General features: G+C 39.2%; 1 protein-coding gene across 4 annotated transcripts in view; it reads left to right on the top strand.

Annotated features, from left to right (window-relative positions):
- LOC141127799 (cohesin subunit SA-2-like) overlaps nucleotides 1-26,952 on the top strand; it is a 139,873-nt gene that overhangs the window by 98,374 nt on the left and 14,547 nt on the right. For 2 of the 4 annotated variants that reach the window (XM_073614584.1, XM_073614586.1), the window contains exons 21-29: nucleotides 5,728-5,801; nucleotides 6,190-6,277; nucleotides 6,529-6,609; nucleotides 7,863-7,955; nucleotides 8,078-8,234; nucleotides 11,525-11,667; nucleotides 11,979-12,080; nucleotides 21,204-21,349; nucleotides 24,562-24,687. In XM_073614584.1, the coding sequence (XP_073470685.1) occupies nucleotides 5,728-5,801; nucleotides 6,190-6,277; nucleotides 6,529-6,609; nucleotides 7,863-7,955; nucleotides 8,078-8,234; nucleotides 11,525-11,667; nucleotides 11,979-12,080; nucleotides 21,204-21,349; nucleotides 24,562-24,687 (1,010 nt within the window). Of the gene's footprint in view, nucleotides 1-5,727; nucleotides 5,802-6,189; nucleotides 6,278-6,528; nucleotides 6,610-7,862; nucleotides 7,956-8,077; nucleotides 8,235-11,524; nucleotides 11,668-11,978; nucleotides 12,081-15,284; nucleotides 15,502-21,203; nucleotides 21,350-24,561; nucleotides 24,688-26,952 lie in introns of those variants that run through there. The other 2 variants (XM_073614587.1, XM_073614588.1) reach the window with 2 other exon arrangements.

The raw sequence follows: 26,952 nt of genomic DNA, 5'->3' as shown, positions 1-26,952 counted from the left end.
TGTTTTTTGGCAAAGTCTAATCTGGCTTTTCTATTCTTCATGCTTATTAATGGTTTGCACTTTGTGGTGAACCCTCTGTATTTGCTCACATGAAGTCTTCTCTTAATTGTAGACTTTGACAATGATACACCCACCTCCTGGAGAGTGTCCTTCACTTGTCTGGATGTTGTGAATGGGTTTTTCTTTACCATGGAGAGGATCCTGCGATTATCCACCACTGTTGTCTTCTGTGGACATCCAGGCCTTTTTATGTTGCTGAGCTCACCAGTGCTTTTTTCTTTCCTCAGAATGTACCAAACTGTTAATTTGGCCACTCTTAATGTTTCTGCAATCTTTCTGATGGATTTGTTTAGTTTTTGAAACCTTACAATGGCCTGTTTCACTTGCATGGACAGCTCCTTTGAACGCATTATGTAGGTTCACAGCAATATTCCAAATGCAAATACCACACTTAGAGTCAACTCCAGACCTTTTACCTGCTTAATTGATGAAGAAATAACAAAGGAGTAGTTCACACCTGGCCATGAAACAGCTTTTGATTCAATTGTCCAATTACTTTTGGTCCCTTGAAAAAGGGGGATGGATAATCTTGAGAGCTGTAATTTCTAAACCCTTCCTTCGATTTGGATGTACATACCCTAAAATTAAACCCGGCAGTGTGCACTTTAAGTCCATGTCCATGATATAACTATAGCTTGAATATGTTTTGGTAAATACCGTATTTATAGGCATATAACACACACTTTTTTCCCCTGAAAATCAGGGGAAAATCGTGGGTGCGTGTTATAGGCCGATCCCCGCCAATTTTGTGTGATCGGAGCGATTGCCGCGATCGCCGCCGACATACACAGCCGTGTGTAAATTCAAATATGGCGCCGAGACTGCAGGGACTCGGCGGAGCCGAAAATACACATACCCGAGAGTCCTCGGCTTTTCTCGGCGCCGCTTACAGTCCTGCCCAGTCCCGCCATTGGACCTGTGTGATGTCCATCATTGGGCGGGACTGTAAGCGGCGCCGAGAAAAGCCGAGGACTCTCGGGTATGTGTATCTCGGCTCCGCCGAGTCCCTGCAGTCTCGGCGCTATATTTGAATTTACACATGGCTGTGTATGTCGGCGGCGATCACACAAGGCTGCACTGGGGCAAAGCTGCACTGGGGCAAAGCTGCACTGGGGCAAAGCTGCACTGGGGCAAGGCTGCACTGACATGGCTGCACTGACAAGGCTGCACTGACAAGGCTGCACTGGGGCAAAGCTGCACTGACAAGGCTGCAATGGACACTGGGGCAAAGCTGCACTGACAAGGCTGCACTGACAATTCTGCACTGGGGCAAAGCTGCACTGACAAGGCTGCAATAGACACTGGAGCAAGGCTGCACTGACACTGACAAGGCTGCAGATGGACACCGATAACGCTGCATTGATGGGCATTTTAATGTAAGTTTTTCTTCCTTAAACTTTACTCCTAAAAGTTTTTCTTCCTTAAAATTCCCTCCTAAACTTGGGGTGCGTGTTATACGCCGGCGCGTGTTATACGCCGATAAATACGGTACCTGAAAAAACTAAGATTGTGCCTGTGTCCAAATATATATGGACCTAACTGTATATACACAGTGCTGTGAAAATGTATTTGCCCCGTTCCTGATTTTTTATTTTTTATGCATATTTCTCACACTTAAATGATTCAGATCATCAAACTAATTTTTATTTAAATATAAGATAACCTGAGTAAGTCCAAGTTGCAGTTTTGAAAATATTATTTCATCTATTAAGGGAAAAAAGCTGTTCAAATCTGCCTGCCCCTATGTGAAAAAGTAATTGCCAACTCCCATGCTAAATCATGAATGAACTGTGATTAACCACAATTTTTTGACAAGCTGAGTTAAATTTTACTTGCCACACCCAGGTGTTGAATCAAGAAATCAAATAAATAGAAGCTGTCTGACAAAGTGAAGCACGCTAACAGAGCACAAAAAGCTACACATCATGCCACAATCTAAAAAAAATAAAGAACAGATTAGAAACAAAGAAGTGTACATGTATTGGTCTAGGAAGGGTTTTAAAGCCATTTCTAAGGCTTTGGAACTCCAGTGAACCACGGGGAGAGCCATTATCCACAAATGGAGATAACTTGGACCAGTGGTGAACCTTCCCAGGAGTGGCTGGCCTACAAAGAGCATGACGACGACTCATCCAGGAGGTCATAAAAGAACCCAGAACAACATCTAAAGAACTGCAGGCCTCACTTGCCTCTGGAATAATCAGTGTTCATGATTCAACAATAAGATAGAGACTGGGCAAATGTGGCATCCATGGGAAAGTTCCAAGGCCAAAGCCACTGCTGACCAAAAAGAACACAGGGGCTTATCTCACATTTACCAAAAAACATCTTGATTATCCCCAAGAGTTTTAGGCAAATATTCTGTGGACTGATGAGACAAAAATTTTACTTTTTGGAAGGTATGCTTCCCGTTATATCTGGCATAAAACTAATACAGCATTTCATAACAAGAACATCATACCAAGAGTCAGACGTGGTGGTAACGTGATGGTCTGGGGCTGCTTTGCAGCTTCAGGACCTGGACAGCTTACCATAATTGATGGAACCATGAATTCTGAGCTTCTACCAGAAAATCCTAAAGGAGAATGTCCGGTCATCAGTTCATGACCTCAAGCTCAAGTGCACTTGGGTTATGCAGCAGGACAATGATCAGAAACACAACAGCAAGTCCACCTCCAAATGGTTCAAACAAAGCAAAATTTTAGTTTTGGAGTGGCCTAGTCAAAAGCCTGGACTTAAATCCAATTGAGATGCTATATCATGACCTTACACAGACCGTTCATGCTGAAAAACCCTCCAATGTGGCTGAATTAAAACAATTTTGCAAAGAAGAGTGGGCCCAAATTGCTCCGCAGCAATGTGAAAAAGATTCATTGGCAGTTATCCCAAACACTTGATTGCAGTTGTTGCCGCCAAGGGTGGCACAACCAGTTATTAGGTTTAGGGGGCAATTACTTTTTCACATAAAGCCAGGCAGGTTTGGACAGCTTTTTTGCCTTAATAAATGAAACCATCATTTAAAAACTGCATTTTGTATTTACTCGGGTTATCTTTGTGTATATATACAGTGGTAGGGGTATCATAAATATAGAACAGTAGTTTTGTTATTCACCATGACACTACCTGTGGACTTTATAGAGTGTTGTAGGCACTCCATAGATATCTGTCTTCAGTCCACACAACAGTATTTTCCCAGACAAAATTTTGTTTGCAAAGCAATACTTACATGTACAACACAATTTACTTTAACATGGAAAGGCTCTTATTTACCTTAACATTTTTTTATCACCAATGTCAGTATTTCTTAATTAATTTGTTGCAGCCATAGTGGCAGAATGTAACAGTGTCATATATAACAGCTGCCTGAATTTGTCACACTTTCTAGAAATAGCAAGAAAACTGATACACAGCTTTCATTAATTGGGCATAGGCTTTCTAATGTGGCTATAATACCAGAAAAAGTGTCAGAAATGCTTATTTAATCGCCCCTCTGTTTTTACATGTAAAGCTGTACAAACTGTCAAATCAAAAATTTAGCCTTGAAATTTTAGCAGGGAATCAGCCTGCCTGCCCAGGGGTTCAGTTTTTCCTTCAGGCCTTTACTGTAGTATGTAGTTGGTGATCTTTTGATTTCAGCACAGCTTTTATTTGCCTGTTGGTAATGCAGGAGAGGCTGTACTCAGTTTTTCGAAACACACCTACTATAGGCTTCTCACTGTCCCTTGCATAAAAAAGAGTCAGTACTAAGAATTCAGAGCTACAAATCAGTTGGAAACCTGCATTGGAAGTTTAAATGTGATTGGTGGTACAGTAATACCTTGGTTTACGGGTAACACGGTATACGTGCGTTTTGAAAGACGAGCAACATTTAAAAAAAAAATTTTGTCTTGATATACGAGCGCTGTCTTTATATACGAGCAGTAGTTTTACTGTAAAAACAAAAGAATTACACTCACAATGTTAAGGAGTGTTCATCCATGGTGTTCACCCATGTAAAGCCGCTGTGTATATGTACAGTAAAGCTGTCAGAGACATCCAGAGACTCTCCCAGCTGGGTGGGGTGTTTGTAACGTGCGTTCGGAGCACCCCGAAGTGATATCAACAGTTCCCGAGTGTCTCCGAGTTCTCCAGGAAGTGCTGGGAGCCACCATTGCCCCAGAGCCTTTGGTGACATATAGCGCTGTATACTGTACACCAGCAGCTTTACTGTAATATACACAGTGGCTTTACATGGATGAGCTCCAGACTCCTTAACATTGTGAGTGTAATTCTTTTTTTTTTTTTTTTTTACATTAAAACTGTGATTCTTCTTTTTTTTTTTCAACACAGAGGTACAGTACAGTATTCCTACTACAGTACTGTGTGGTATTAATATAAGCATTTTGCTCATATTTTGATCATTTTTATATGAATAAATGGTTGTGGACGAATTCTCTGACTTTCCATTATTTCTTATGGGAAAATATGCTTTTATATAAGAGTGCTTTGGTTTACAAGCATGCTTCTGGAACGAAGTATGCTCCCAAACCAAGGTATTACAGTACAGCAGAGAGAGAGAGAGACTGGAAGCAGGCACACTCTCTATACATGTGAGGAGCTCTATTAAATATAGGTGCAGTGGATTAAATAATTGATAGAATTGATAAAAGTAAATGGGACTTTCTGAGTTAAAGTGTATTGTCAAACCTTAGTTTTGTATAGATAGAGTAGGCAACAATTAAGACCCTGCAAATGTATTTTTTGATGTATGTGTTACATTGGAGACATATCCATTCACTTCCTGTTCTGAGGACACAAGAAGTGAGAGGAAATCTCTGCTGTCTGCACAACTTATGTGCAACTAGTGATGATGTTAGGGCAGCACAGTGGTGTAGTGGGTAGCACTCTCGCCTAGCAGTAAAAAGGGTTGCTGGTTCGAATCCCAACCACGACGCTACCTGCCTGGAGTTTGCAAGTTCTCCCTGTGCCTGCGTGGGTTTCCTCCGGGTACTCCGGTTTCCTCCCACACTCTAAAGACATGCTGGTAGGTTAATTGGCTTCTGTTCAAAATTGGCCCTAGTATATGAATGTGAGTTGGGGACCTTGGATTGTGGGCTCCTTGAGGGTAGGGACCGATGTGGGTGTACGATGTATGTGTGGAGTGCTGTGTGAATTGGTGGCGCTATATGGGTACCTTAAATAAAAAAAAATAGGGATGATTGTAGACACTCACTCAGGTTGAACTGGATGGACAGGTGTCTTTATTCAACCTTACTAACTATGTAACTATGTATAATGTCACTACAACAAGGTAATATATGGGCTTACAAAGGCATTTGTTGCACAGAAAATTGATTTATAACCTTTTTGGCTGTTGAGAACTATAATTAAATTAGTGCACTTGTGCCCAGAGTTCAGCTTTGAGGAGACCTAAAGGTATCGTTTTTTAGCATTCTTCTGTGTGCATACTGGACACAAGGTCAGATGTGCTGAAATTGTTTTGTACTGTATACTATAATGTAACTTTTAAATCAATTAATTGATACTGTACTTCAGATATTTTCTAAAAGTTCTAAATGCTTATCTATCAGTTTCACTAAAGGCTCCTTAAAATGAACTAACTCACGATGTATGTTTTAGTTGATTTTTGTTTAGTATTGTAGTAGTGGTATGTATATATTATTTCAGGGAGAAGAGCCTCTGACTACAGAAGATGTGCACCCCATGTCCTGCACACTGAAAAGGCTTGCAGCATTTCACAAGTGAGTCATACCACCATTATAATGTGATACACAGACCTTATTTTGACAATGGACATAATCTCTTTGTAACCTCAACCATAATATTTAACAATAAAGTAATAATGTCAGTTGTTTAGAGTTTCATAAAGGGGGATGTAGTGGAAAGGAGATACTTTATTACTTTTATCCCATAAGTAATGTCAGTGTAGTATGTGCACCGTAAAAGGGGGAACGCAGGAAAATCCCTTCCTACTTAACACTGTTCATTGTTAAGACAGCTGTTCTGGAAAACACTTGTATTCTTTTCATTTGCATTATTTGTGAAAGATTACACAGTGATAAGAGTCTTTGAACACACACACTAAAATAGTTTTTTGGATAAAAATAATGTTTTGCCTCTTACCTGCAGTGCTCATAACCTTAGTCAGTGGAATCTGTTTCAGAAGGCATTTAAGTTATTCAAGTTTGATATGGAGCAACAAAGATTACCAGTACAGGTAAAATGCTTAGATATTTATTTGAGATACATTTTGAGAAATTTTAAAATAACGAGTATTTGGCAGAAGTGTCACTTCATGATTACAATGGCCAAATAATTGTGGATATTAACAGAATACTAAGCTAATATCACACATCAGTTATACTGGAGTAGCTAAAACACACAGTACAAAAAATAAAACATCTACCAACCGTAGAAATATGTCACATTTGTATAACCGCCTTTCTCCATTCTCTGTTTTTTGTGTAGCTTTTGCTGCCTGCTTTCCAGTGCATGTATTATGCCCTCCTTTGGCAGCTGATATCTGTCATAGAAGAGCCATACCAAAAGGTACTTTTATTTTGAATCTGTACTAATCATTATGGGTTGCTTGGGTGATATTGCTGGGACAAAGTTCTCTGGCACCCAAGACGAGGATGCCAAAAGCATCCCAGAGTCCTTTGACACATTTAAACCACTAAGGGAATGATAGTTATTAAATAATAATTTCAACCTATACATTGTAGGGGAAAAAAGTAGTTTTAACTACAAATGTGTTTTTTCCATTTCACTTAATTCATGATTCTGGTTTAAAGCATTTAAGTTTCCATAAAACAAAACAAAAAAAAAAAAAAGCAAAAAAAAATTTAGTGAGAGAAGGAAACGAAGGATATTATAAAAACTAAATAGGGCTTACTAAGGGTTAATAAAGGACTAAAAGCCTAGCATTTTTGGGTGCATGGGAGGCAGAGGTACATCATCCTGAAAAAATCTATGACAGACTGAACTATGCAGTGGCACTCACACTTAGGACCATCTGTGTTCAAGGATTTATGCCCGGGACACAGGAATTCTTGCGTTCTGGGCATACATCTCCAAATGCATATAGCCCTAAATGCACCTATTGCTTGGTACAGCATCCAGCCACGCCCAACTGCCATGTGTTTCAGCCTGTCATAGATTTTTAGAGTTTGCTGGCAGCAGGCTGGTTGCTGTACCTGGGCATCCAAAAATGCCAGGATTTGACACACATGGGCCAAACCTAGCAATAATTTATAAGTAAAAGCTACAGTAGTAGCTTTATATTATAAACTAATGCAGAACAGGGCCCAAACTGTCAAAAGTTCCAGAAAATTACGCAGGGAGAAGACAGCCGTGCTTCTTCTGCCTCTGCCTGGCCCTAGCTGATATACAGTTCAATGAAAGCATTGTATTTCTTGAAACACTGATATCACACTGTCTTAATGTTATACTGGTTCATAGTTTGCAGTAATTTTCCTTTTTTTATAATGCCTGCCAAAATCTACACAAAGATTGCTTGAGTAGAAATGTAACTGCAGGTGATTAATAGGTCATGCCATGTGACTGTTTGCTGGGTTTTCCCCATGGCTAACATGAGGTTACCAGTAACCTGCAGGAAGTAAACTTTGGCCAATAGAGAGAAGTTCACACCTGAGATCTGTTTATATTCTCTCATTTGATGGGTGAACGATGGTGGGTAGGGTTGATTTTGGACATTTTATAATGAAAGTTCACTGGAGACCCTTTAAGCCTTGCAGACATTGATACACCTTTATATACAGCTATGTGTTCTGCTTTTCTAGGATGAAGCTAACATACTTAGGACAAAGGTAAATGACTTTTGTCAGCTTTGCAGGAAATACTTGAATCATAGAGATCAGTTGGCGAGGGAGCAGGTGAGTGTTACATGTGGTAAAATAGGGTAAAATTCATTTTGTGTTAGAATAATGAGCTAATGTAATTTTTTGAAAGATGTCATTTACAATATGTGCGCATAACTATGAATACCTTCTTTCAGTCTTTCCTTTCCTTGTGTGACCTACTTTTGTTGCTAAGTAACAGAAGAGGAGGGATATTTTACCATGTGGATTCAGCACTGGAGTCAGAGCTTCTCTCATTTATCCTTCAACATGTCTTTCAAACTCCCCAAGCAGAAAAAGACAAAGGTGATTTCAGTGAGTCTAGTATTCTATTGCAAGAAGATGTCATAACATCTAGTAATATAGTCCATCTGCATTTCACTAATGCTGTGTGAAGGGAATTATACATAAGTATGCATTACAAACCAACTGGTGCACATAAAAAAAAAGTTTGTATTAAAATTCATACCCAAACATATACAAGTTTTTGTATCAGGTCAGAACTTAAAAATATTTTAGTTTGCAAATATTTTGTTGTCAGGGCTGATAAGGCAGTACAGCCAGCCCTCCTCCTCTCCCTCCTTACGGCTGAGCTGCAGTGGGATTGGTCCTAGTATCTGCACCCCCATCCCCCCTTCAACCTTTCTGATCACCCCCCATGCTATCCAGGCTGCCCTGTGTATCCTTTTCCTTGGCAGGGCTGCCTCCATCCTCTCCTCTCCCTCCTGTTGGCTGCTGAGGGCACACGGGGGGGGGGGGGGGGTTAATTTCAAAATGGAGATGGGGGGGGGCAGTAAATATGTCATATTTGCCAGCCCTTTTTTCATGAAAGAACACAGTGAGTGATCGTTACCGATTGCTCCTGTATTCATTCATCTCAGATGCATAGTAAACTGTGTTTACTCTTGTGAATGAGCAGGAAGCCTCTGAGCCCTTCCTGTTCATTCATCTGTGCAGCTGAGGCTGTGAAGAAGGGGATGGAAGTGTCCTTATTCCCTTTCTCTGTCTCAAATGTGAGACATCAGGGGTCTGTTTAGACCCCTGATATTTCACCAAAGCCCCCAGCAGACCAGTTAAAAATATCTAAAAAAAAAAAATAAATCTAAAAAAAAATAAAAAAAAGAAGGGCTCATTCACATGTGCTTTGCTCCCTGAAGAGCGGCCAGCATTTGGATTTGGATTGAGGTATATTGCCTGCTTACTGCCTATGTTAATCCCACACTAGTGCACTGCAACCGCGTGCTGTGCTTGTGGTTGCGGGGCACTTGCAGGGCAGCACTCTTCACTTGAGTTAGTCTTGAATGGAGGGATAATTTCGTCCATGGCTGAGAAGCATAGCAATAGCATCGCGGTCATAGCATGTGTACTCCCCTGTCCACTGCCTATGTTGCTAAAGGGGGTAGCATTTGGTAGATGGTAAAAGCTCAGCTGAACCATGGGGTTTTACCGTCCCCCAACCTCATGTTTTTAATGAACCCTAAGGACTCATTCACAAGTACTCTGTCTGTGCGAATGAGAGAATTGTACATGCTTCTGGAACCACCTGTTACTGTAAAGAGATGCAGCGGCTGTATGAATACAGCCACAGGTCCTAATCTGATAAGTGGGTGAGTGGCCCTGAATGCACACTGTCTGTGTTTTTTGGGCCGTACACCTGCACTCACACACCTGTCAAATTAGGACCTGTTTGTATAGCTGCTGACTCCCTATAGCATAATAGGCTGCCTGCACACATCTTCAGGTGGCTCCAGTCACGTAAACAAACTGCTGATTCACACTGTACAGTCCACAGCACCCATGTGAATAAACACCCAGACCTCATTCACATTTTATCTTTTAGATTTAGCAGGAATTGTGTTGTCTTTGTGTCCACTAATAATGACTTTAGTATATTTTTAACAAAAATATAATTTCATTCTTTCCAAGGTGGGGTGGGGGGTCTCTGCCAGGTAGGCTGTATGGGGCCCCGTGATTTCTAACAGCAGCCCAGCTGCCAATCACTATAAAATTGATGTAAATATTAAACGTGTGATTTTCTGCATATAGCTTTGATTGTTTTTAATCTGTCTTTAATGAAGTGACCTTAGAGTAAAAAGATAGGTTATTATGGGCTAATTCTGAAATGGCGCATATACGCCTTTGGTTAGGGTGGTTCTTAATTACTGTGGATTATCTGGGAACTCTTATTGGTTCATTTTCTGCTGTATTTGAACAGAATTACCCTTTTATATATTTCATTGTCAAAGATTGACTGTTTTTGAACTTCTCAATTCCCCATCTATTTAAAGTAGTGTTCCAAGTAAAACAGAAATGGAAGGTGTGCACACCTAGTGCATTACCAGAGATAATTTAATAATAAGACATCTTTATATAAAAGTGGGTACTCACAAAATGCAACTGACAAAAGGCCATAAACAGTGCATGGACATGCACAGAACACGGGGTACAGCTAATGCATTTCGGGGGCGCACCCCTTTCCTCAGAGCTAGCACTGTCCATGCACTGTGTTTATGGCCTTTTGTCAGTTGCATTTTGTGAGTACCCACTTTTATATAAAAATTTCTTCTTATTAAATTATCTCTGGTAATGCACTAGGTGTGCGCGCCTTCCATTTCTGTTTTTCTTGTAGTTCCTTTCGGATTACCCCATCTGAGGAAGGCAGCATCCACCTAGTTTTGGGATACCATAGATACCTTTCACACCACCATTTTATCTGACATTGGTTACTCCACACCCTGGAAGACCTATTAGCGCTGGAAGTGACAGGGTTTGACTGGAATTCTACTTTAAAAAACACAATCTACTCTTAAAAACACTCCCTCCCCCTTCCTAAAATCTATTATGACCAACCTGTGTTATTAAAGATCTGTATAATTACTATTTTCAGGCAACTCCAGTCTGGTCACATGACCGGCTCCCCTCTGTCAGCTGGCTGCAGAGGAGAAGGGCTGCAACAGATGGGCCATAGTAAGCCTATGGGTGATGTCAGCGCTCAGGCATTACCAGTCGTTGCCGAGCACTCTCTCCATTCCCCTGCAGCTGCCCCAGGCAGACACAAGGGAGACTGGACTAGAGCCGCCTGAAAATAGGTAAGTATATATAACTTTTCTTATACAGGTTAGTCAAAATAGGTGTGGGGGAAAGGAGCATTTTTAGGAGTAGTTAGAGTTTGAACACATTTTTACTTTGGATTTACTTTTATTTGGGATTAAGATAAAAAACTAAAACATACTATAGCTGGGATCTAGTCCAGACCTTACCCGGTTATTACCGGTGGTCTCCTACTTTTTTATGCTGTTTTTTTTTCATTCCTCGAACCACAAAATCTAGTAGGCAGGACCAAATGTATACATAGACTGGTTAGTGAAGCTTTGAAGCCTCAGTAACCAGTCTCCTACCGTATATGTTTAGTTTTTTTAAGAATATCACTGGAGGTAAAAAGGTCATCACTGAATCATGCTCCAGTAGCAGTACATACCAGGGGCTCAGGATTAATAAAAAATACAGAATGTTTAAGTGTACTGTATACTGGAGTGCTATTGCTTTTTAAATGTTGAGTAGATACTGTGTAAGAGGTAATTATCATTTATTATTTTATTATGCAGCAATGTCTGCAGATAAAGATGAGGACGCAACCCTGGTCATCCTACACAGGAGGAGGATGCTGCTGGCTCTTTATTGCAAAATGATAACCTCCAGTGTAGTAGAGATGTCAGCTGTAGCAGAGATTTACAAGCATTATATGAAGGTAAATTACGCTCTTAGTATGCAGTCTTTCACGCTGGGGTTTTCTTTCTTGGGCATGTGGATGAACATTTATTGAATGCATATATTTTTCTGCAGACCAAACACAAACCGTTTTATTGCAGATATCTTTAATATTTTATGAAATTATTTCCATATCTGAATTGCATTATTATTATTATATTATTGGTTTATTATTATTATTATTATGATGTTCAACCTATTCAATTGTAAAAACATTTTAAGTATATAACTTATGCGCCTGGAGCTGTGTAACTGTTACAATCTAGGATTTTTTTTTATTAACTACTGTAGACCTACAATGACTTTGGTGATATAATTAAGGAAACCTTGAGTCGAACAAGACAGATCAACAGAATAGAGAGTGCAAAAACATTGGTCCTTTGTTTGAAAAAGGTGAGAAGATTATACATTTATGTGCAGACATTTTAATACTTTTTACTGATGTCATTACCCAAGACAGACCATTGTGAAATTCCCCCTAACACTTGTAAGGACACATGAAATCTGCTGTAAGTATGAAATAAACAAAGGTAGCAACAGAAATGAGCTAAAGATGCAGAGGGAATTTACGTTGTTCATAGGCATGCTGACATTCTCTTTAGGACATATAGGAATATACACTATCTGCCTTTCCCAAATATGTCAATGGGTTGCTAGGGCCAAGTCCTTGCTTCTCAAGGGCCCATTGGGTCTTACATTAATTAATTTCTAACCGCAACTGATAATTACAATATCTCCTGTGTGGTGTGCACATACCTTGGGCTAAGTGCTTTAAAGTGAATGTAAACCCTCACATATACCCAGTGAAGTAAAAAGTATGAAAGGGACAGGAGGGGAAAAAAAGAGGTATCTCTCCCCCCAGGGACTTTTAAGGTGCTCTTTAAATCAATGGTTTAATCACACAATTTCTGTACATTTATATAAAAAAGGTTTTTATTAGATCCAGATTAAAACATCAATGCCTCACATAAGAGGCTAAGACATGATTCTAAAATGCCTAGACATGATTCTAAAATACCTAGACATAAACACTTTCACCTAGATTCTTTCACATTAAACAGTGTAACATATGGCAACTAATCAAAGGTGCCATGACAATCTGCCACTTGCTCTGCTCGACATGTTTCGCTCTAAATGAGAGCTTCTTCAGGAGTTTTTAAAGGGCAACGATTGTAGTAGACTCTAAATGATGAGAGAATAGGCAACAATCAATACATCAATAATTTAAACAGATTACAAAACGAATCCAGTGCCATAGGGTTCAATAAGTGGAATCCAAATTAGTACAGAACATTCCAATAAACACATAGGTTTGAAACCAAACAATCCAATCAGATTATATATATAACATTTAAATTTACATATCTTACCAGGCTACAGTGCACCAATGTGACGTAAATGCTTGAGTAGTGTAAAATCTACTGCCAATTTCAAACAGGGGTATTCTCATATAGGAGGGACCTCACCGCCATAAGGGGACCACAGGGGAATATAAAGTATTCAAAGAAGACCCTTTAAGAAACAACAGATGAACTGTGGATTAAGAAAGGGAAATAGCATATTGATATAATTCACCTTTAAATTTAGGGAATATATTACCTTTTATGGAACCAATATATGTATATTGGTTCCTTTTTTATATAAATGTACAGAAATTGTGTGATTAAACCATTGATTTAAAGAGCACCTTAAAAGTCCCTGGGGGGAGAGATACCTCTTTTTTTCCCCTCCTGTCCCTTTCATACTTTTTACTTTACAGTTAATTATGGGATGTGGTGCTTTCAGTTGACTATTTTTGTCCTTTCCAAATTCTAATATACCCAGTGAAGTGAACAGCCTCAGATGATACACAGGGAGGAAACAAATCTCCCTACATAAGTTTTACATGTATATCTGCTGTCTTCAGCTTTATACAGTGGGGACGGAAAGTATTCAGACCCCCTTACATTTTTCACTTTTTGTTATATTGCAGCCATTTGCTAAAATCATTTAAGTTCATTTTTTTCCTCATTAATGTACATACAGCACCCCACAGAAAAACACAGAATTGTTGACATTTTTGCAGATTTATTAAAAAAGAAAAACTGAACTATCACATGGTCCTAAGTATTCAGACCCTTTGCTGTGACACTCATATATTTAACTCAGGTGCTGTCCATTTCTTCTGATCATCCTTGAGATAGTTCTACACCTTCATTTGAGTCTAGCTGTGTTTGATTATACTGATTAGACTTGATTAGTAAAGCCACACACCTGTCTATATAAGACCTTACAGCTCACAGTGTATGTCTGAGCAAATGAGAATCATGAGGTCAAAGGAACTGCCTGAAGAGCTCAGAGACAGAATTGTGGCAAGGCACAGATCTGGCCAAGGTTACAGAAACATTTCTGCTGCACTTAAGGTTCCTAAGAGCACAGTGGCCTCCATAATCCTTAAATGGAAGACGTTTGGGATGACCAGAACCCTTCCTAGAGCTGGCCGTCCAGCCAAACTGAGCTATCGGGGGAGAAGAGCCTTGGTGAGAGAGGTAAAGAAGAACCCAAAGATCACTGTGGCTGAGCTCCAGAGATGCAGTCGGGAGATGGGAGAAAGTTTTAGAAAGTCAACCATCACTGCAGCCCTCCACCAGTCAGGGCTGTATGGCAGAGTGGCCCGACAGAAGCCTCTCCTCAGTGCAAGACACATGAAAGCCTGCATGGAGTTTGCTAAAAAAACACCTGAAGGACTCCAAGATGGTGAGAAATAAGATTCTCTGGTCTGATGAGACCAAAATAGAACTTTTTGGCCTTAATTCTAAGCGGTATGTGTGGAGAAAACCAGGCACTGCTCATCCCCTGTCCAATACAGTCCCAACAGTGAAGCATGGTGTTGGCAGCATCATGCTGTGGGGGGTGTTTTTCAGCTGCAGGGACAGGACGACTGGTTGCAATCGAGGGAAAGATGAATGCAGCCAAGTACAGGGATATCCTGGACGAAAACCTTCTCCAGAGTGCTCAGGACCTCAGACTGGGCTGAAGATTTACCTTCCAACAAGACAATGACCCTAATCACACAGCTAAAATAACGAAGGAGTGGCTTCACAACAACTCCGTGACTGTTCTTGAATGGCCCAGGCAGAGCCCTGACTTAAACCCAATTGAGCATCTCTGGAGAGACCTAAAAATGGCTGTCCACCAACGTTTACCATCCAACCTGACAGAACTGGAGAGGATCTGCAAGGAGGAATGGCAGAGGATCCCCAAATCCAGGTGTGAAAAACTTGTTGCATCTTTCCCAAAAAGACTCATGGCTGTATTAGATCAAAAGGGTGCTTCTACTAAATACTGAGCAAAGGGTCTGAATACTTTGGACCATGTGATATTTCAGTTTATCTTTTTTGATAAATCTGCAAAAATGTCAACAATTCTGTGTTTTTCTGTCAATATGGGGTGTTGTGTGTACATTCATGAGGAAAAAAAATGAACTTAAGTGATTTTAGCAAATGGCTGCAATATAACAAAGAGTGAAAAATTTAAGGGGGTCTGAATACTTTCTGTCCCCACTGTATATTCTTTAGAAAGTGCACAATGTGTTAGAGATTTTCTGTTCCTGTTCAGTACTGGGAGTGGATTCTTGGCATACAGCGAAGACAGCCGATTGGAGGAAAGGCACACACCCCCACTCCACATAGGCAGAGACTTGCTGTGCTGTGCTGTGACAAGGTAAGCTCTCTGCTAATCTATTTATAGCAACCTCCCTTCACACAAAATTCAGGCTGGTTTTATCTTGGTTGATGGAGAACTTGTCAGAAGTTATCATGCTGATAACAGAGCAAGTAGAAATATCAGAAACATGCATGACCCAGGGCTTTGGAGAGAGATAGGAAAAGGCTACAAATATATGTACTTAGGTCAAATTTCATGAATCAGGTTTACATCAACTTTAATGTCGCTTATGGTTATGATCCATGAAAAAAATATAAAAGTGGGGTTGTTGTCCATAACAATGGTTGAGCATTGGCCTTTAGTTTGTAACCTGCTCTAAAATTAGTACAGGAATCACACAAAAGCAATCCTCCAAAACTATTTGCCCATATAAAAATGTAACCATTTATTCATCAGTTCACACAGTAAACAAAAAAATAAATAATAAACATTGAAAGTGTAGAATTCCCCAAAAGCATTAAAATACATTGATAACAATAATATAGAAAATTACAATGTATTCATGGCTGGATATAAGCCCAGGCCTTTAAAGGAGCTTTATAGGCTGGGCTTCTCCTAAGGATAACAGGAGTGCAATCTGTTTTGCACTCCTGTGACCCGTTTTCAGCAGAGTGCGGTCTGAAGTCCGCCCTCCGCTGACGTCACTGCAGTCAGTCAAGGCAGCGCGTCATCCTGACTTCAGAAGTCTGGATCTGCCAGCAGCCGAGACGGCCGCTCCCCACCCCCCCACAGTTCAGCGCTCCAATGAGCGTGGAGGAACAGAGCAGGAGAGATGCTGACTGACAGCCAGCATCTCTCCTCTGGGGGAGGCGTGAGAACTGAGCCATCAGCGGTGTTTGGTGGCTCGGTTCTCAGTGCAGAGACGCTAGGAGAAAGCTGCAGCATTGGCCTGATGCTGCATCCACATAGATAAGTATGAATCTAAAAAAACAAAAAACAAACCCATACTTCTCTTTTAAATTGCATAAATAATCCCAAGTACATATACCTTTTCTTCAGTACATAAGCTATGCTAAAGTACAAAGGAGAAATTCCTAGGACTGCACCTATATAAATTACTGTACAGTGCCTGGAAAAAGTATTCATACCCCTTGAAATTTTCCACATTTTGTCATGTTACAACCAAAAACGTAAATGTATTTTATTGGGATTTTTTGTGATAGACCAACACAAAGTGGCACATAATTGTGAAGTGGAAGGAAACTGATAAATGGTTTTCAATTTTTTTTTTACAAATAAATATGTGAAAAGTGTGGTGTGCATTTGTATTCAGCCTCCTTTACTCTGATACCCCTAAATAAAATCTAGTGGAACCAATTGCCTTCAGAAGTCATCTAATTAGTAAATAGAGTCCACCTGTGTGTAATTTAATATCAGTATAAATACAGCTGTTCTGTGAAGCCCTCAGAGGTTTGTTAGAGAAACTAAGTGAAACAACAGCATCATGAAGGCCAAAAAACACACCAGACAGGTCAGGAATAAAGTTGTGTAGAAGTTTAAAGCTGGGTTAGGTTATAAATAAAATATCCCAAGCTGTGAACATCTCATGGAGCACTGTTAAATCCATCATCCGAAAATGGAAAGCGTATGACACAACTGCAAACCTACCAAGACATGGCCGTCCACCTAAACTGACAGGCTGGGCAAGGAGAGCATAAATCAGAGAAGCAGCCAAGCCAAAAATTTAACTTTTTGGCCTAAAAGCAAAATGCTACGTGTGGTGGAAAACTAACACTGCACATCACCCTGAACACACCATCCCCACCGTGAAACGTGCTGTGGAGATGATTTTCTTCAGCAGGGACAGGGATGCTGGTCAGAGTTGGTGGGAAGATGGTTGGAGCTAAATACAGGGCAATCTTAGAATAAAACCTGTTAGAGTCTGCAAAAGACTTGAGACTGGGGCAGAGGTTCACCTTCCAGTAGGACAATGACCCTAAACGTACAGCCAGAGCTACAATGGAATGGTTTAGATAAAAGCACATTCGTGTGTTAGAATGGCCCAGTCAAAGTCCAGACCTAAATCTAATTGAGAATCTGTGTCAAGACTTGAAAATTGCTGTTCACAGATGCTCTCCATCCAGTCTGACAAAGCTTGAGATATTTTGCAAAGAAGAATGGGCAAAAAATGTGCAAAACTGGTAGAAGACATCCCCAAAAAGACTTGCAGCTGTAATTGCAGCGAAAGGTGGTTCTACAAAGTATTGACTCAGGGGGGCTGAATACAAAAGCACACCACACTTTTCAGATATTTATTTGCAAAACATGTTGAAAACCATTTATCATTTTCCTTCCACTTCACAATTATGTGCCACTTTGTGTTGGTCTATCACATACAATCCCAATAAAATACATTTACATTTTTGGTTGTAACATGACAAAATGTGGAAAATTTCAAGGGGTGTGAATACTTTTTCAAGGCACTGTATGTCACAAAAAAATACAATATTCTCAGGGCTAATATGACAGTAATACGGTGGTCAGCAACAAATGGGGCAAAGTGCTAAATGTTAGTGTAGTGAAAAACTACTAAGAAACAGAAACTAAGTATAAAGAGGGATAATCCTAATGCGGTAATAAACCCAAAAGAAAACATTTATTATATTACAGATTACCAGTTCTTTGATGTGATGGATGCATTAGTTTACTTTTTTAGGTTTTATTTCCTATAGTACAGGCTTTTCCCTTCTTCGTTGACTTTGCCTCTCTCTCCTCTCCCTCCTTTTTTACTTCCATTCTCTTTGCCTTCTCCTCACACAGTTCTTTCCTAGGTGACCGTCTGAATCTAACCTGTTCACACATGTGTTGTGTTATGTAGTACTGAGATTCTCTATTCTGACTTGATCTCTATTACACTGATCCAGGATGCTCTCCAAAAATAACATCACATCCTTGTCATTTTGTGTTTATTAAACGTATATTGATAATAATGTTGCTCACTGTACTCCACTTGTTCTTTTTATGTATACACAACATACATTGTTTGCTCTGTATAACTTGGAAAATTAATTAACCACTTGCTGTAGTTTTACATATATATATATATATATATATGTGATCCCGCACTTCTGCCTGCAGGGGGCATGCGTGCCGCTTCTGCTGTGATTATTCACAGCAAAAGCCAATCTGCGGGTGCCAGTTATTCGATGTCTACTGACACCCGCCGATCGTTGGGCAAAGACTCAGAACGGAGCTCTGCCTATGTAAACAAGGCAGAGTTCTGTTCTGATAGAGGGGAGGGGATGGATTCTGTGTTCCCGCAAAGCTGGCACTTAAATCCATCTCTTCCCCTAGTAAAAGCAGCACATACAGTACAGAAACACTGGCTAGGCACACAGTTAACCCTTTGATCGCCTAAATGTTTAACCCCTTCCCAGCCAGTGCCATTAGTATAGTAACGGAGCATATTTTTAACACTGGTCACTATATTAGTCACTTGTTCCTGCAAAGTGTCAAAAGTGTCAGTTAGTGTCCAATTGTCCATTGCAATATTGCAGTCCCGCTATAAGTTGCTGATCGCTGCCATTACTAAAAAAAATTCCAGTATATATCCCATAGTTTGTAGATGCTATAACATTTGCGTAAACCAGTTAATATGTGCTTATTGGGATTTTTTTTTTACCAAAAACATGTAGCAGAATACATATTGGCCTAAATTTATGAAGAAATTACATTTTATTTTTCATTTTTTATTACATATATTTTATAGCAGAAAGTAAAAAATGTTTTGTTTTTTCTTTCAAAATTGTCAGTCTTTTTTTTTTTTTTATAGTGCCAAAAATAAAAACTGCAGAGGTGATCAAATACCACAAAAAGAAAGCTCTATTTGTGGGAGCTCTAATTTTATTAGGGAACAGCGTTGCATGACCGCACAATTGTCAGTTAAAGCAGCGCAGTGCTGTATCGCAAAAAGTGGTCTGGTCATGAAGGAGGGTAAATCTTCCGGAGGTCAGGTGGTTAAAAACATTGAACTCAAAAACAGGCAAAAAAGCCTAAAAAAAGAAAACACTTATCTGATGATTAATGAGCTGCAATATATTACATTTTTGGTTTTGGGTTTAATACCTCTTTAATTAAAACCAGAATAGGGATAATATAAGAGGGTAAATGAAGTGTAAGGAAATTGAAAACAAGAGAAGTGCCAGAAAAAAGCTGAAAACTGCATCCTTGGTTAAAAATCCAGGCTCAGTAAAGTCATGGTGGCTACAGGAGGGAATGAAGGAAGCCAAAAAGTGCTGGATATTTCGCATGACCAAACATCTGCTTTTTTGAGATCCAAACAATAAATAAATAAATAAATGGCACTTAAAATAAGTACAGGAAACAGGTTAGTAACTGCCCAACACTACCACTAGTTCTTTATTTCAATTTTTTTGCATGAAGTTCATTGACCAGTAGCTTCCAGGTTTGGGAACATAAGCTGTCATAGATAGGACAAATTATGTATCAGAAATGGGGAAAAGTAACCTGCATGTTTTGCCTTAACAATAAGGTTACATAAGTTAGCTAGTAGTAGTTAGTCTTATTCGAAGGGGCCCTGCGTGGCCCTGAAACATATGTTTATCATGTGACCACGAAAATAAAGCTTTGGACCCTTTTCAAGGAATCCTTGGTGTCCTGTGACATTTCTTCACTTATGAAATGGGGAAAAAGAACCTGCATGTTTTGCCTAACCGGTAAGGTTACATAAGGTAGTAGTTGCTTTCAACTGAATTTGTTCTGAAGGTCTCTAACTACTACTAGTTATGATATGACTTCGATACATGAGATACTTCATTATATAAATGATTTTTCTACTACAGCTTATAAAAACTTAGGTTGCATCTTAGTAGCTGTAGGCCAAACAGTTTCTTTTTCTTGTTGCTGTTTATATGCTCATGATTTACAGTATGCATTACTTTTCAAATTTGAAGAAAATGAAAGAAGCTTAAACTGGCAATTCTTAGTAAAGGAGGTATATTATTTTGTTTATTGACACAATATATACTCCCTGATTCTGTAGTAAACATAACAGTGGAATAAAAAATATTTTCAGCAGAGGTGTACTTTGTATTACTAGATGTTTGAAAACAACCACTGGTAAAAACATAATTTATTATAATAATATATAACAGAACACAAATAGTACAATAATATTGTGTTAGTCTTATTTAGTAAGGCAAAGAGCAAGTGCGGTAACCCTTGGCAACCAATTATAATTCACATTCCAGTCTTTTGACTTCAATAATTGTATTCTTATTGGCTGCTATGGGTTCCAGCACAATGGCCTTCAAGTTTGCTTTTATGCACTGCCTTGCTGAATAATCTGGTACTAGTGCAATTAGTCAAAATGTGTCAGCAGAGAGTGAGGGTGAATGCCATTTACATTATGTACCATGTAAGGCAATAGATAATGATTTCTCTGAATCAGTGTCAGCTGTATGTCATATATGTAGAAATACAATGTACTTAGTAAGATTATCAGTTATCAGATTTGGCAGGCAGCTTCTATTTTGCGGCTTTTAATTGAAAGCACTAGAAGATAGAACCGTGTGTGATTTGTGACAGGATTGCATGTTTCCTGGCTGATCTAGAAACATAATTGAAAGCATGACTTATCACGTCGTCAGGCTTGTTATTAGAGGGATACAAATGCTTGCCATTTCATTCAGTTGCATTGTAAATAGCCCCCCTTGACACCAGGGAGGAAGGTCATTGAGAGACAGCTGAAAATGAATGCAAATTAACAAAACTGAATGTCCTTGTTCCTTAAAAAGACATGACCCATCACAGCTCTGCTTTCTTTTCTCCGGCATGGTGATGTGATTGCAGCTGTTTCTGGAGCACAGAGAAGCACATGACAGTGCCACCCCGTCCCCAACGTCATTCACTAACATAAAGGAGCTGGCTCGCCGCTTTTCTCTAACGTTTGGCATGGACCACGTGAAATGCAGAGAATCTATTGCTATGATGCACAAGTATGTGAAGTGGAGGTTTTCCCCTTACATTCACTATGCTATTTATACCACTACATAGCACTACAAGCAAAGCTGTATTAGACTGAGCCCATTTAAAGTACATTGGCCCTCATGTATCAGAGTGTCTAAAGTTTATTAAACACTTTTTGTTGTCCATAGCAACCAACCAGATTTTTCTCCTGTCCTCCCCCAAGCTGTATTTCAAACATGAAAGGGAGCAAGAAAAACTTAGCTCAGACACTTCATGCAGTTTTCTAGTTGACCAGAGACAAAAAAAAAAAAGAGTTAATGGTACTAATAGTTAAAGTGTTATTTTCAATTACAGTGTAGTACTGGATATTGAAAATTGTATAAAACACAAAAAGTAATATTTTGCATATGATAGTTCAGACTAACTTTACCCAGCAGATCCCTTTTTTTAGAACTAATTTAGAACTTTGCATTTCAGTTACATGTGCACCACAGTTTGTTGTGGTGCCATCCATATTGAATGGCACCTCACCACACTGGATAATGCACAATGCACCACACCAGAACGCATATAACATGTTTTGCGGTGTGCTGCCTTAAAAATTAGTTGCCGCTATTTACTATGTAAAAGTGCACTGCCAGCGTGTTCAAAATTATATAGTCTAATAGTCTACCTTAACGCAATGCACTGTAATGCATGGTATCGTGAAGTGGTCCCTACTGTTTTGATAACTGTCATAGTTCTGCAGTTTAAAACAAAAAAATAGTATAATTTCAGAATAAGGTTGTGTAGCAACACATTAAAAAAAAAGTTCAAAAACAGTTTAATGTTAAATTACAGACTAATTTCAAGCCATGTATGGGCACCCTGGTTGTACACAAGTCGATCTATTGATTGACTTGTGCACAGCCAGCCTGTCAGGTTTTTCCAGAACGATAAAGCTGTCCATACATTATACAATTTTCTTATTCAATTTCCTTTAGATTTACCTTCAACTATGTAATGCAAGGGCCTGCCTGATTGCATACAGATTGAGAGAGTTTAGGTTTGACCTCATATTATATGGTTTTGGTAAATCTAAAGTAAAATTGTACAAGAAAATTGTATAATATATGGCCAGTCTTAGTGGCACCGGCTAAAGCCGGTAACACTAATCATTGTATTCTGCCGACAGGGAAGGCCCACTGTGCTTGCCGCTAGCAGATTACATTAGTGCTGCGGAAGAGATTTCCCCATCAACACTATCTTTGTTGATGGGGGAATTTAGCGATTTTTTTTTTCCTTCCACCAAGAAGATTGCATTATCTATGGCCTACCTAACCTTACTTTTTCATAGAAATGCATAGAGTTGCCTTGAGGGCCCTTGCCTGATCTTAACACCTAAAGGTTGTGTAAGGCCAGCCATAGACAGAGTGAATTTCTTTCCTGCAACTATGGGCACAGAGACAGTGTTGATGGGGGAATCCCTCCTGCCGAGCAATTGTGATCTCACGGCAGGGGGGCGGCTATAGCAGCCACTTGCAATGATTGCATGTAAAATCTGGCAGGCTGTTGTACCCAAGTTGATCAACTTGGGTACATTCAGCCTGCTCATACATGGTTCGAATCTCGGCTGGTTCAGTGGGAACTGTCTATGGCTGGCTTAAGCTTGCTAACAAAAGAGCTACAACTTTATCCTGTATGAAGCATAAAACAAGGTAGTAGATGACAGGCTCAGCAATGGCATGCAATGCCAGGCTGCTGCAAGCAAAGCCAACAGAATATTGGCATGCATTAAAAAGGGGATTCACTCCAGAGATAAAACAATAATTCTCCCACTCTACAAGACTCTGGTCCGGCTGCATCTTGAATATGCCATCCAGTTCTGGGCACCAGTCCTCAGGAAGGATGTACTGGAACTTGAGAGAGTCCAGAGAAGGGCAAACAAAGCTAATAAAGGGACTGGAGGATCTCATCTATGGGGAAAGATTAAAAGCATTGAACTTATTCTCTCTGGAGAAGAGACACTTGAGAGGGGATATGATATCAATGTACAAATACCGTACTGGTGACCCTAGCATAGGAAAAAAAATATTTAGTGAAAGGGAATTTAAAGACACGCAACAATTCACTAAAGTTGGAAGAGAAGTGGTTTAACCATAAACTGCATATAGGGTTCTTTACTGTCAGAGCGGTAAGGATGTGGAATTCTCTTCCACAAACAGCGATATCAGCAGGGAACGTCGATAGTTTAAAAAAACTATTAGGGCACTTTCACACTGAGGCATGGGGGCGTCGACGGTAAAGTGCCGCTAGTCTTAGCAGCGCTTTATGGTATTTTTGGAGGCGCTTTTCGGCTGCTAGCGGGGTGCTTTTAACCTCAACTAGCGGCCGAATAAAGGGTTAAAAGTGGGCGTGTCAGGAGAGGTGCTTTACAGGCACTTTGCAGGTGCTATTTTTAGCACTATGGCACCTGTAAAGTGCCTCAGTGTGAAAGTAGCCTTAGATGGGCACCTCAACGACCACAACATACAGGGATATAGAATGTAATACTGACATAAACACATACACACATACACACAGGTTGAACTGGATGAACTGATGTATTTTTTCAACCTCACAAACTATGTAAGGTATTTTTTTTTATTTGAATAGTAATCCCAGCTCTTCAGAAAACATACTTTTTATAGGAAAAAAATGCATACATACATGGGTATATTTAAAAAGACCCATATCAAGCATTCCTGATTGGTTGCTATTGGTTGGTTATTGCACAGTATGGTAATTTCACTTTTGAAAGTGGGTATATCAATCCACTTATGAAGGAAGATTACATTTGATATGTGACACCCATCTTGTGATGCTAATACTAATGTTATCCATTATGTTTGGATAGCATAGGGAATGCTTAGAAGATTTCAGACAGAAAAATTGACAGAAATGTTATCTCTTTATTAAAAAAATGGCTGGAGTTAGGCATTACATAGACACACACAAACACACGTTTCACAAAAATTCCTTATTAAACCTCTTAGGTATCAGTGGCATAAGTGTGTCCGTCTGTGTATTTCAGTATAATATGAGACCATTTGGCATTAGAAACTAAATCTAAATATGTGCCATGCCATGCTTTGGTACATATTTATTTTCTTTGTTAAGCATACTTTTTTTTTGCCCATACTTTTATGTATCTTTGTGGATTCTTCCAGAACAGTGAAATGTATTAATCTTAACTTTCATCCTTATTTTCCTACTTTCTAAGGCAAGGAATTGAATTTGCTTTCAAAGAGCCAGCAAGAGAAGATGGTCTACCACCTCCTAACTTGCCATTCCTTGTCCTCATCAGTGAATTCTCCAATAAACTCCTTCGAGCTGACAAGAGGCTGGTGTAAGCTGTCTTTTCTGCATACTGGAAATTATTGTTTCCATGATCTTCACAAACTAAACTTTACTATACCTTTCTTTGCACAATATGTATTCAAAGCCTCAGTACTGAATGTGATATGGCTCACATTTGTTTATTTTTAAACATATTGTGTATGGCTGAATAGCCGTCACAGGTACCTGCAGATATACAACTTTTGCAGCCTAAAGCAACACCCCTAGGGACACTTTTTTTTCCACATAACATTTTTCTAGCCTTAACCTGACTTTTAATAGTATACAAATATCAGATGTCTTTACTTTTACTGATGATGGAAAAATATATTTGGCTTAAACTATACAGGGAAAAACTTCATCTTTCCATCTGGCATCTTTACACCACAATCTTTGCATTAACTGTGCATTTCTGCATGTGTGTTTACAGGCACTTTCAATGTGTTTACATGTGTTTGCAGTGCATTTTCAGTGTGTTTTTTAGAGTAATTTTTTCATTTGTTTCCATTTATTTTCACTAAGTTACATTTTCACGTGTTTGTGCGCATTTATGTGTGTTTGCTCACATTTACGTGAGTTTCAGCTGCAAGAAAAATGCAGCATGCTCTACTTTTTTTAAATGGACATGGTGCAGTGCAGTTGTATAAACTTATTTTTTCTTGCATATGCGTTTTTACTGCGTTTATGCTGCGTTTAACCACTTCAGTACTGGACACTTTTACCCTCTTCCTGCACAGCCAATTTTCAGCCTTCAGCATTGTCGCACTGTGAATGACAACTGTGCGGTCATGCAACACTGTACCCATATGAAATTTTTTTTTTTTTTTTTTTTTTTTACACAAAGAGCTTTCTTTTGGTGGTATTTAATCACCACTGGGTTTTTTTATTTTTTTGCTAAAAAAAGACCGAAAATTTTGAAAAAACAAATTGTTTTCAATTAAATAATCTTTCTTTATAAATTTAGGCCAAAATGTATTCAGTCCACAAACTCTATGCTATCTATAGTGTATCTCAAAATTGATCAATCCTGCTGTACTGACAGTCTATCTCATGTCTGTCAATAGCAGGACAGTACACATTTCCCCCAAATTACCCCTTTTTGGACAGAACACAGTCCAAGACATTTAGTAAAAAACATGACTAGTTTTTTAAAGTTGTAATTTTTTGTCACAATTTTGTGGAAAATGAAGAAATTTCAAAAAATGTTTTTTTCACAATTTCTAATTTTTTTTTTGCTAACTGTCACCAGTGCAGTACAGCGTTATTATAAGACTGGTGTGGCGGTGATCAGGGACACTTACTGGTGACAGTATGTTAAAAAAAATAAAGAAAAAAAAAGAATATATATATATTTTTTTTTTCTTTTTTATTTCATTTATTTTTCTTTTTTTACATTTTTTTTTTTTTTTTTACATTCAGTGACCAGAGCAATACTCTGGGGAGGTAATCAGGATATTTTATATGATTGCTTATAACTGTGAATTTTACAGTTTTAAGCAACAATTTTTTGATGAATGAAAACTATTCATTTAGTGTTTATTGTGATTTGCTGTGTTAGCTAATCACATGGTACAGATGGGCTGTGATTGGCCCTGTCTGTACCATGTGATCACTGTGACCAATCACAGAGCTGATCACAATAGTACACAATGAAAGGCATGAATCAAAGCCTTTCATTGTGTACAATTGTCATGTGATCTGCTGTGATTGGCCACAGTGATCACATGGTACCAGCAGCGGGCCGGTACAGTGATTTGTCATCGGCTGTGTCCGGTGAACACAGCGTATAATTGAGTGTGCTAGAGCGTGGCCTGATCCTGGGAGGACTTCATACCCCCAGGCGGGTGGGGGTAAAAAACGTACCTGACCAGATTAACTATTAGGGCTCATTTACACCAGGTGTAGTCATGTCACTTGTGGTCAAGGTATGATAACTGTATGAACAGAAGTTGTCTATTTCCCATAGCACTCAATCAATCATATTACAGTATGATTCTAGTCATTGATGATCAATAATCATGTTTCTAGTCATTGTATTCGATCATATTCCAACCATCAAGTTTGTAGACATTTAGGGGGTGATTTACCAAAAGAAAATAGGCTGTTCACTTTGCAAGGAAATAAACCCCAGAGCTTAGAGAATGTAGTGCAATTGCATGTTGCAAAAAAGGAAACAGCAGTTTGCTTGCACATGATTGGATAATGGAAGTCAGCAAAACTTTACCTCATTCACTGAGCTTGGGGGTAAAATTCCCTTGCAAAGTGAACAGTCAAT

This window comes from Aquarana catesbeiana, linkage group LG02 (genome assembly GCF_042186555.1).
Source record: "Aquarana catesbeiana isolate 2022-GZ linkage group LG02, ASM4218655v1, whole genome shotgun sequence".
In the NCBI taxonomy this organism is placed as follows: Eukaryota; Metazoa; Chordata; class Amphibia; order Anura; family Ranidae; genus Aquarana; species Aquarana catesbeiana.
Note: the sequence above shows the minus strand (reverse complement) of the source record. Positions and strands in the feature narration are given on the sequence as shown.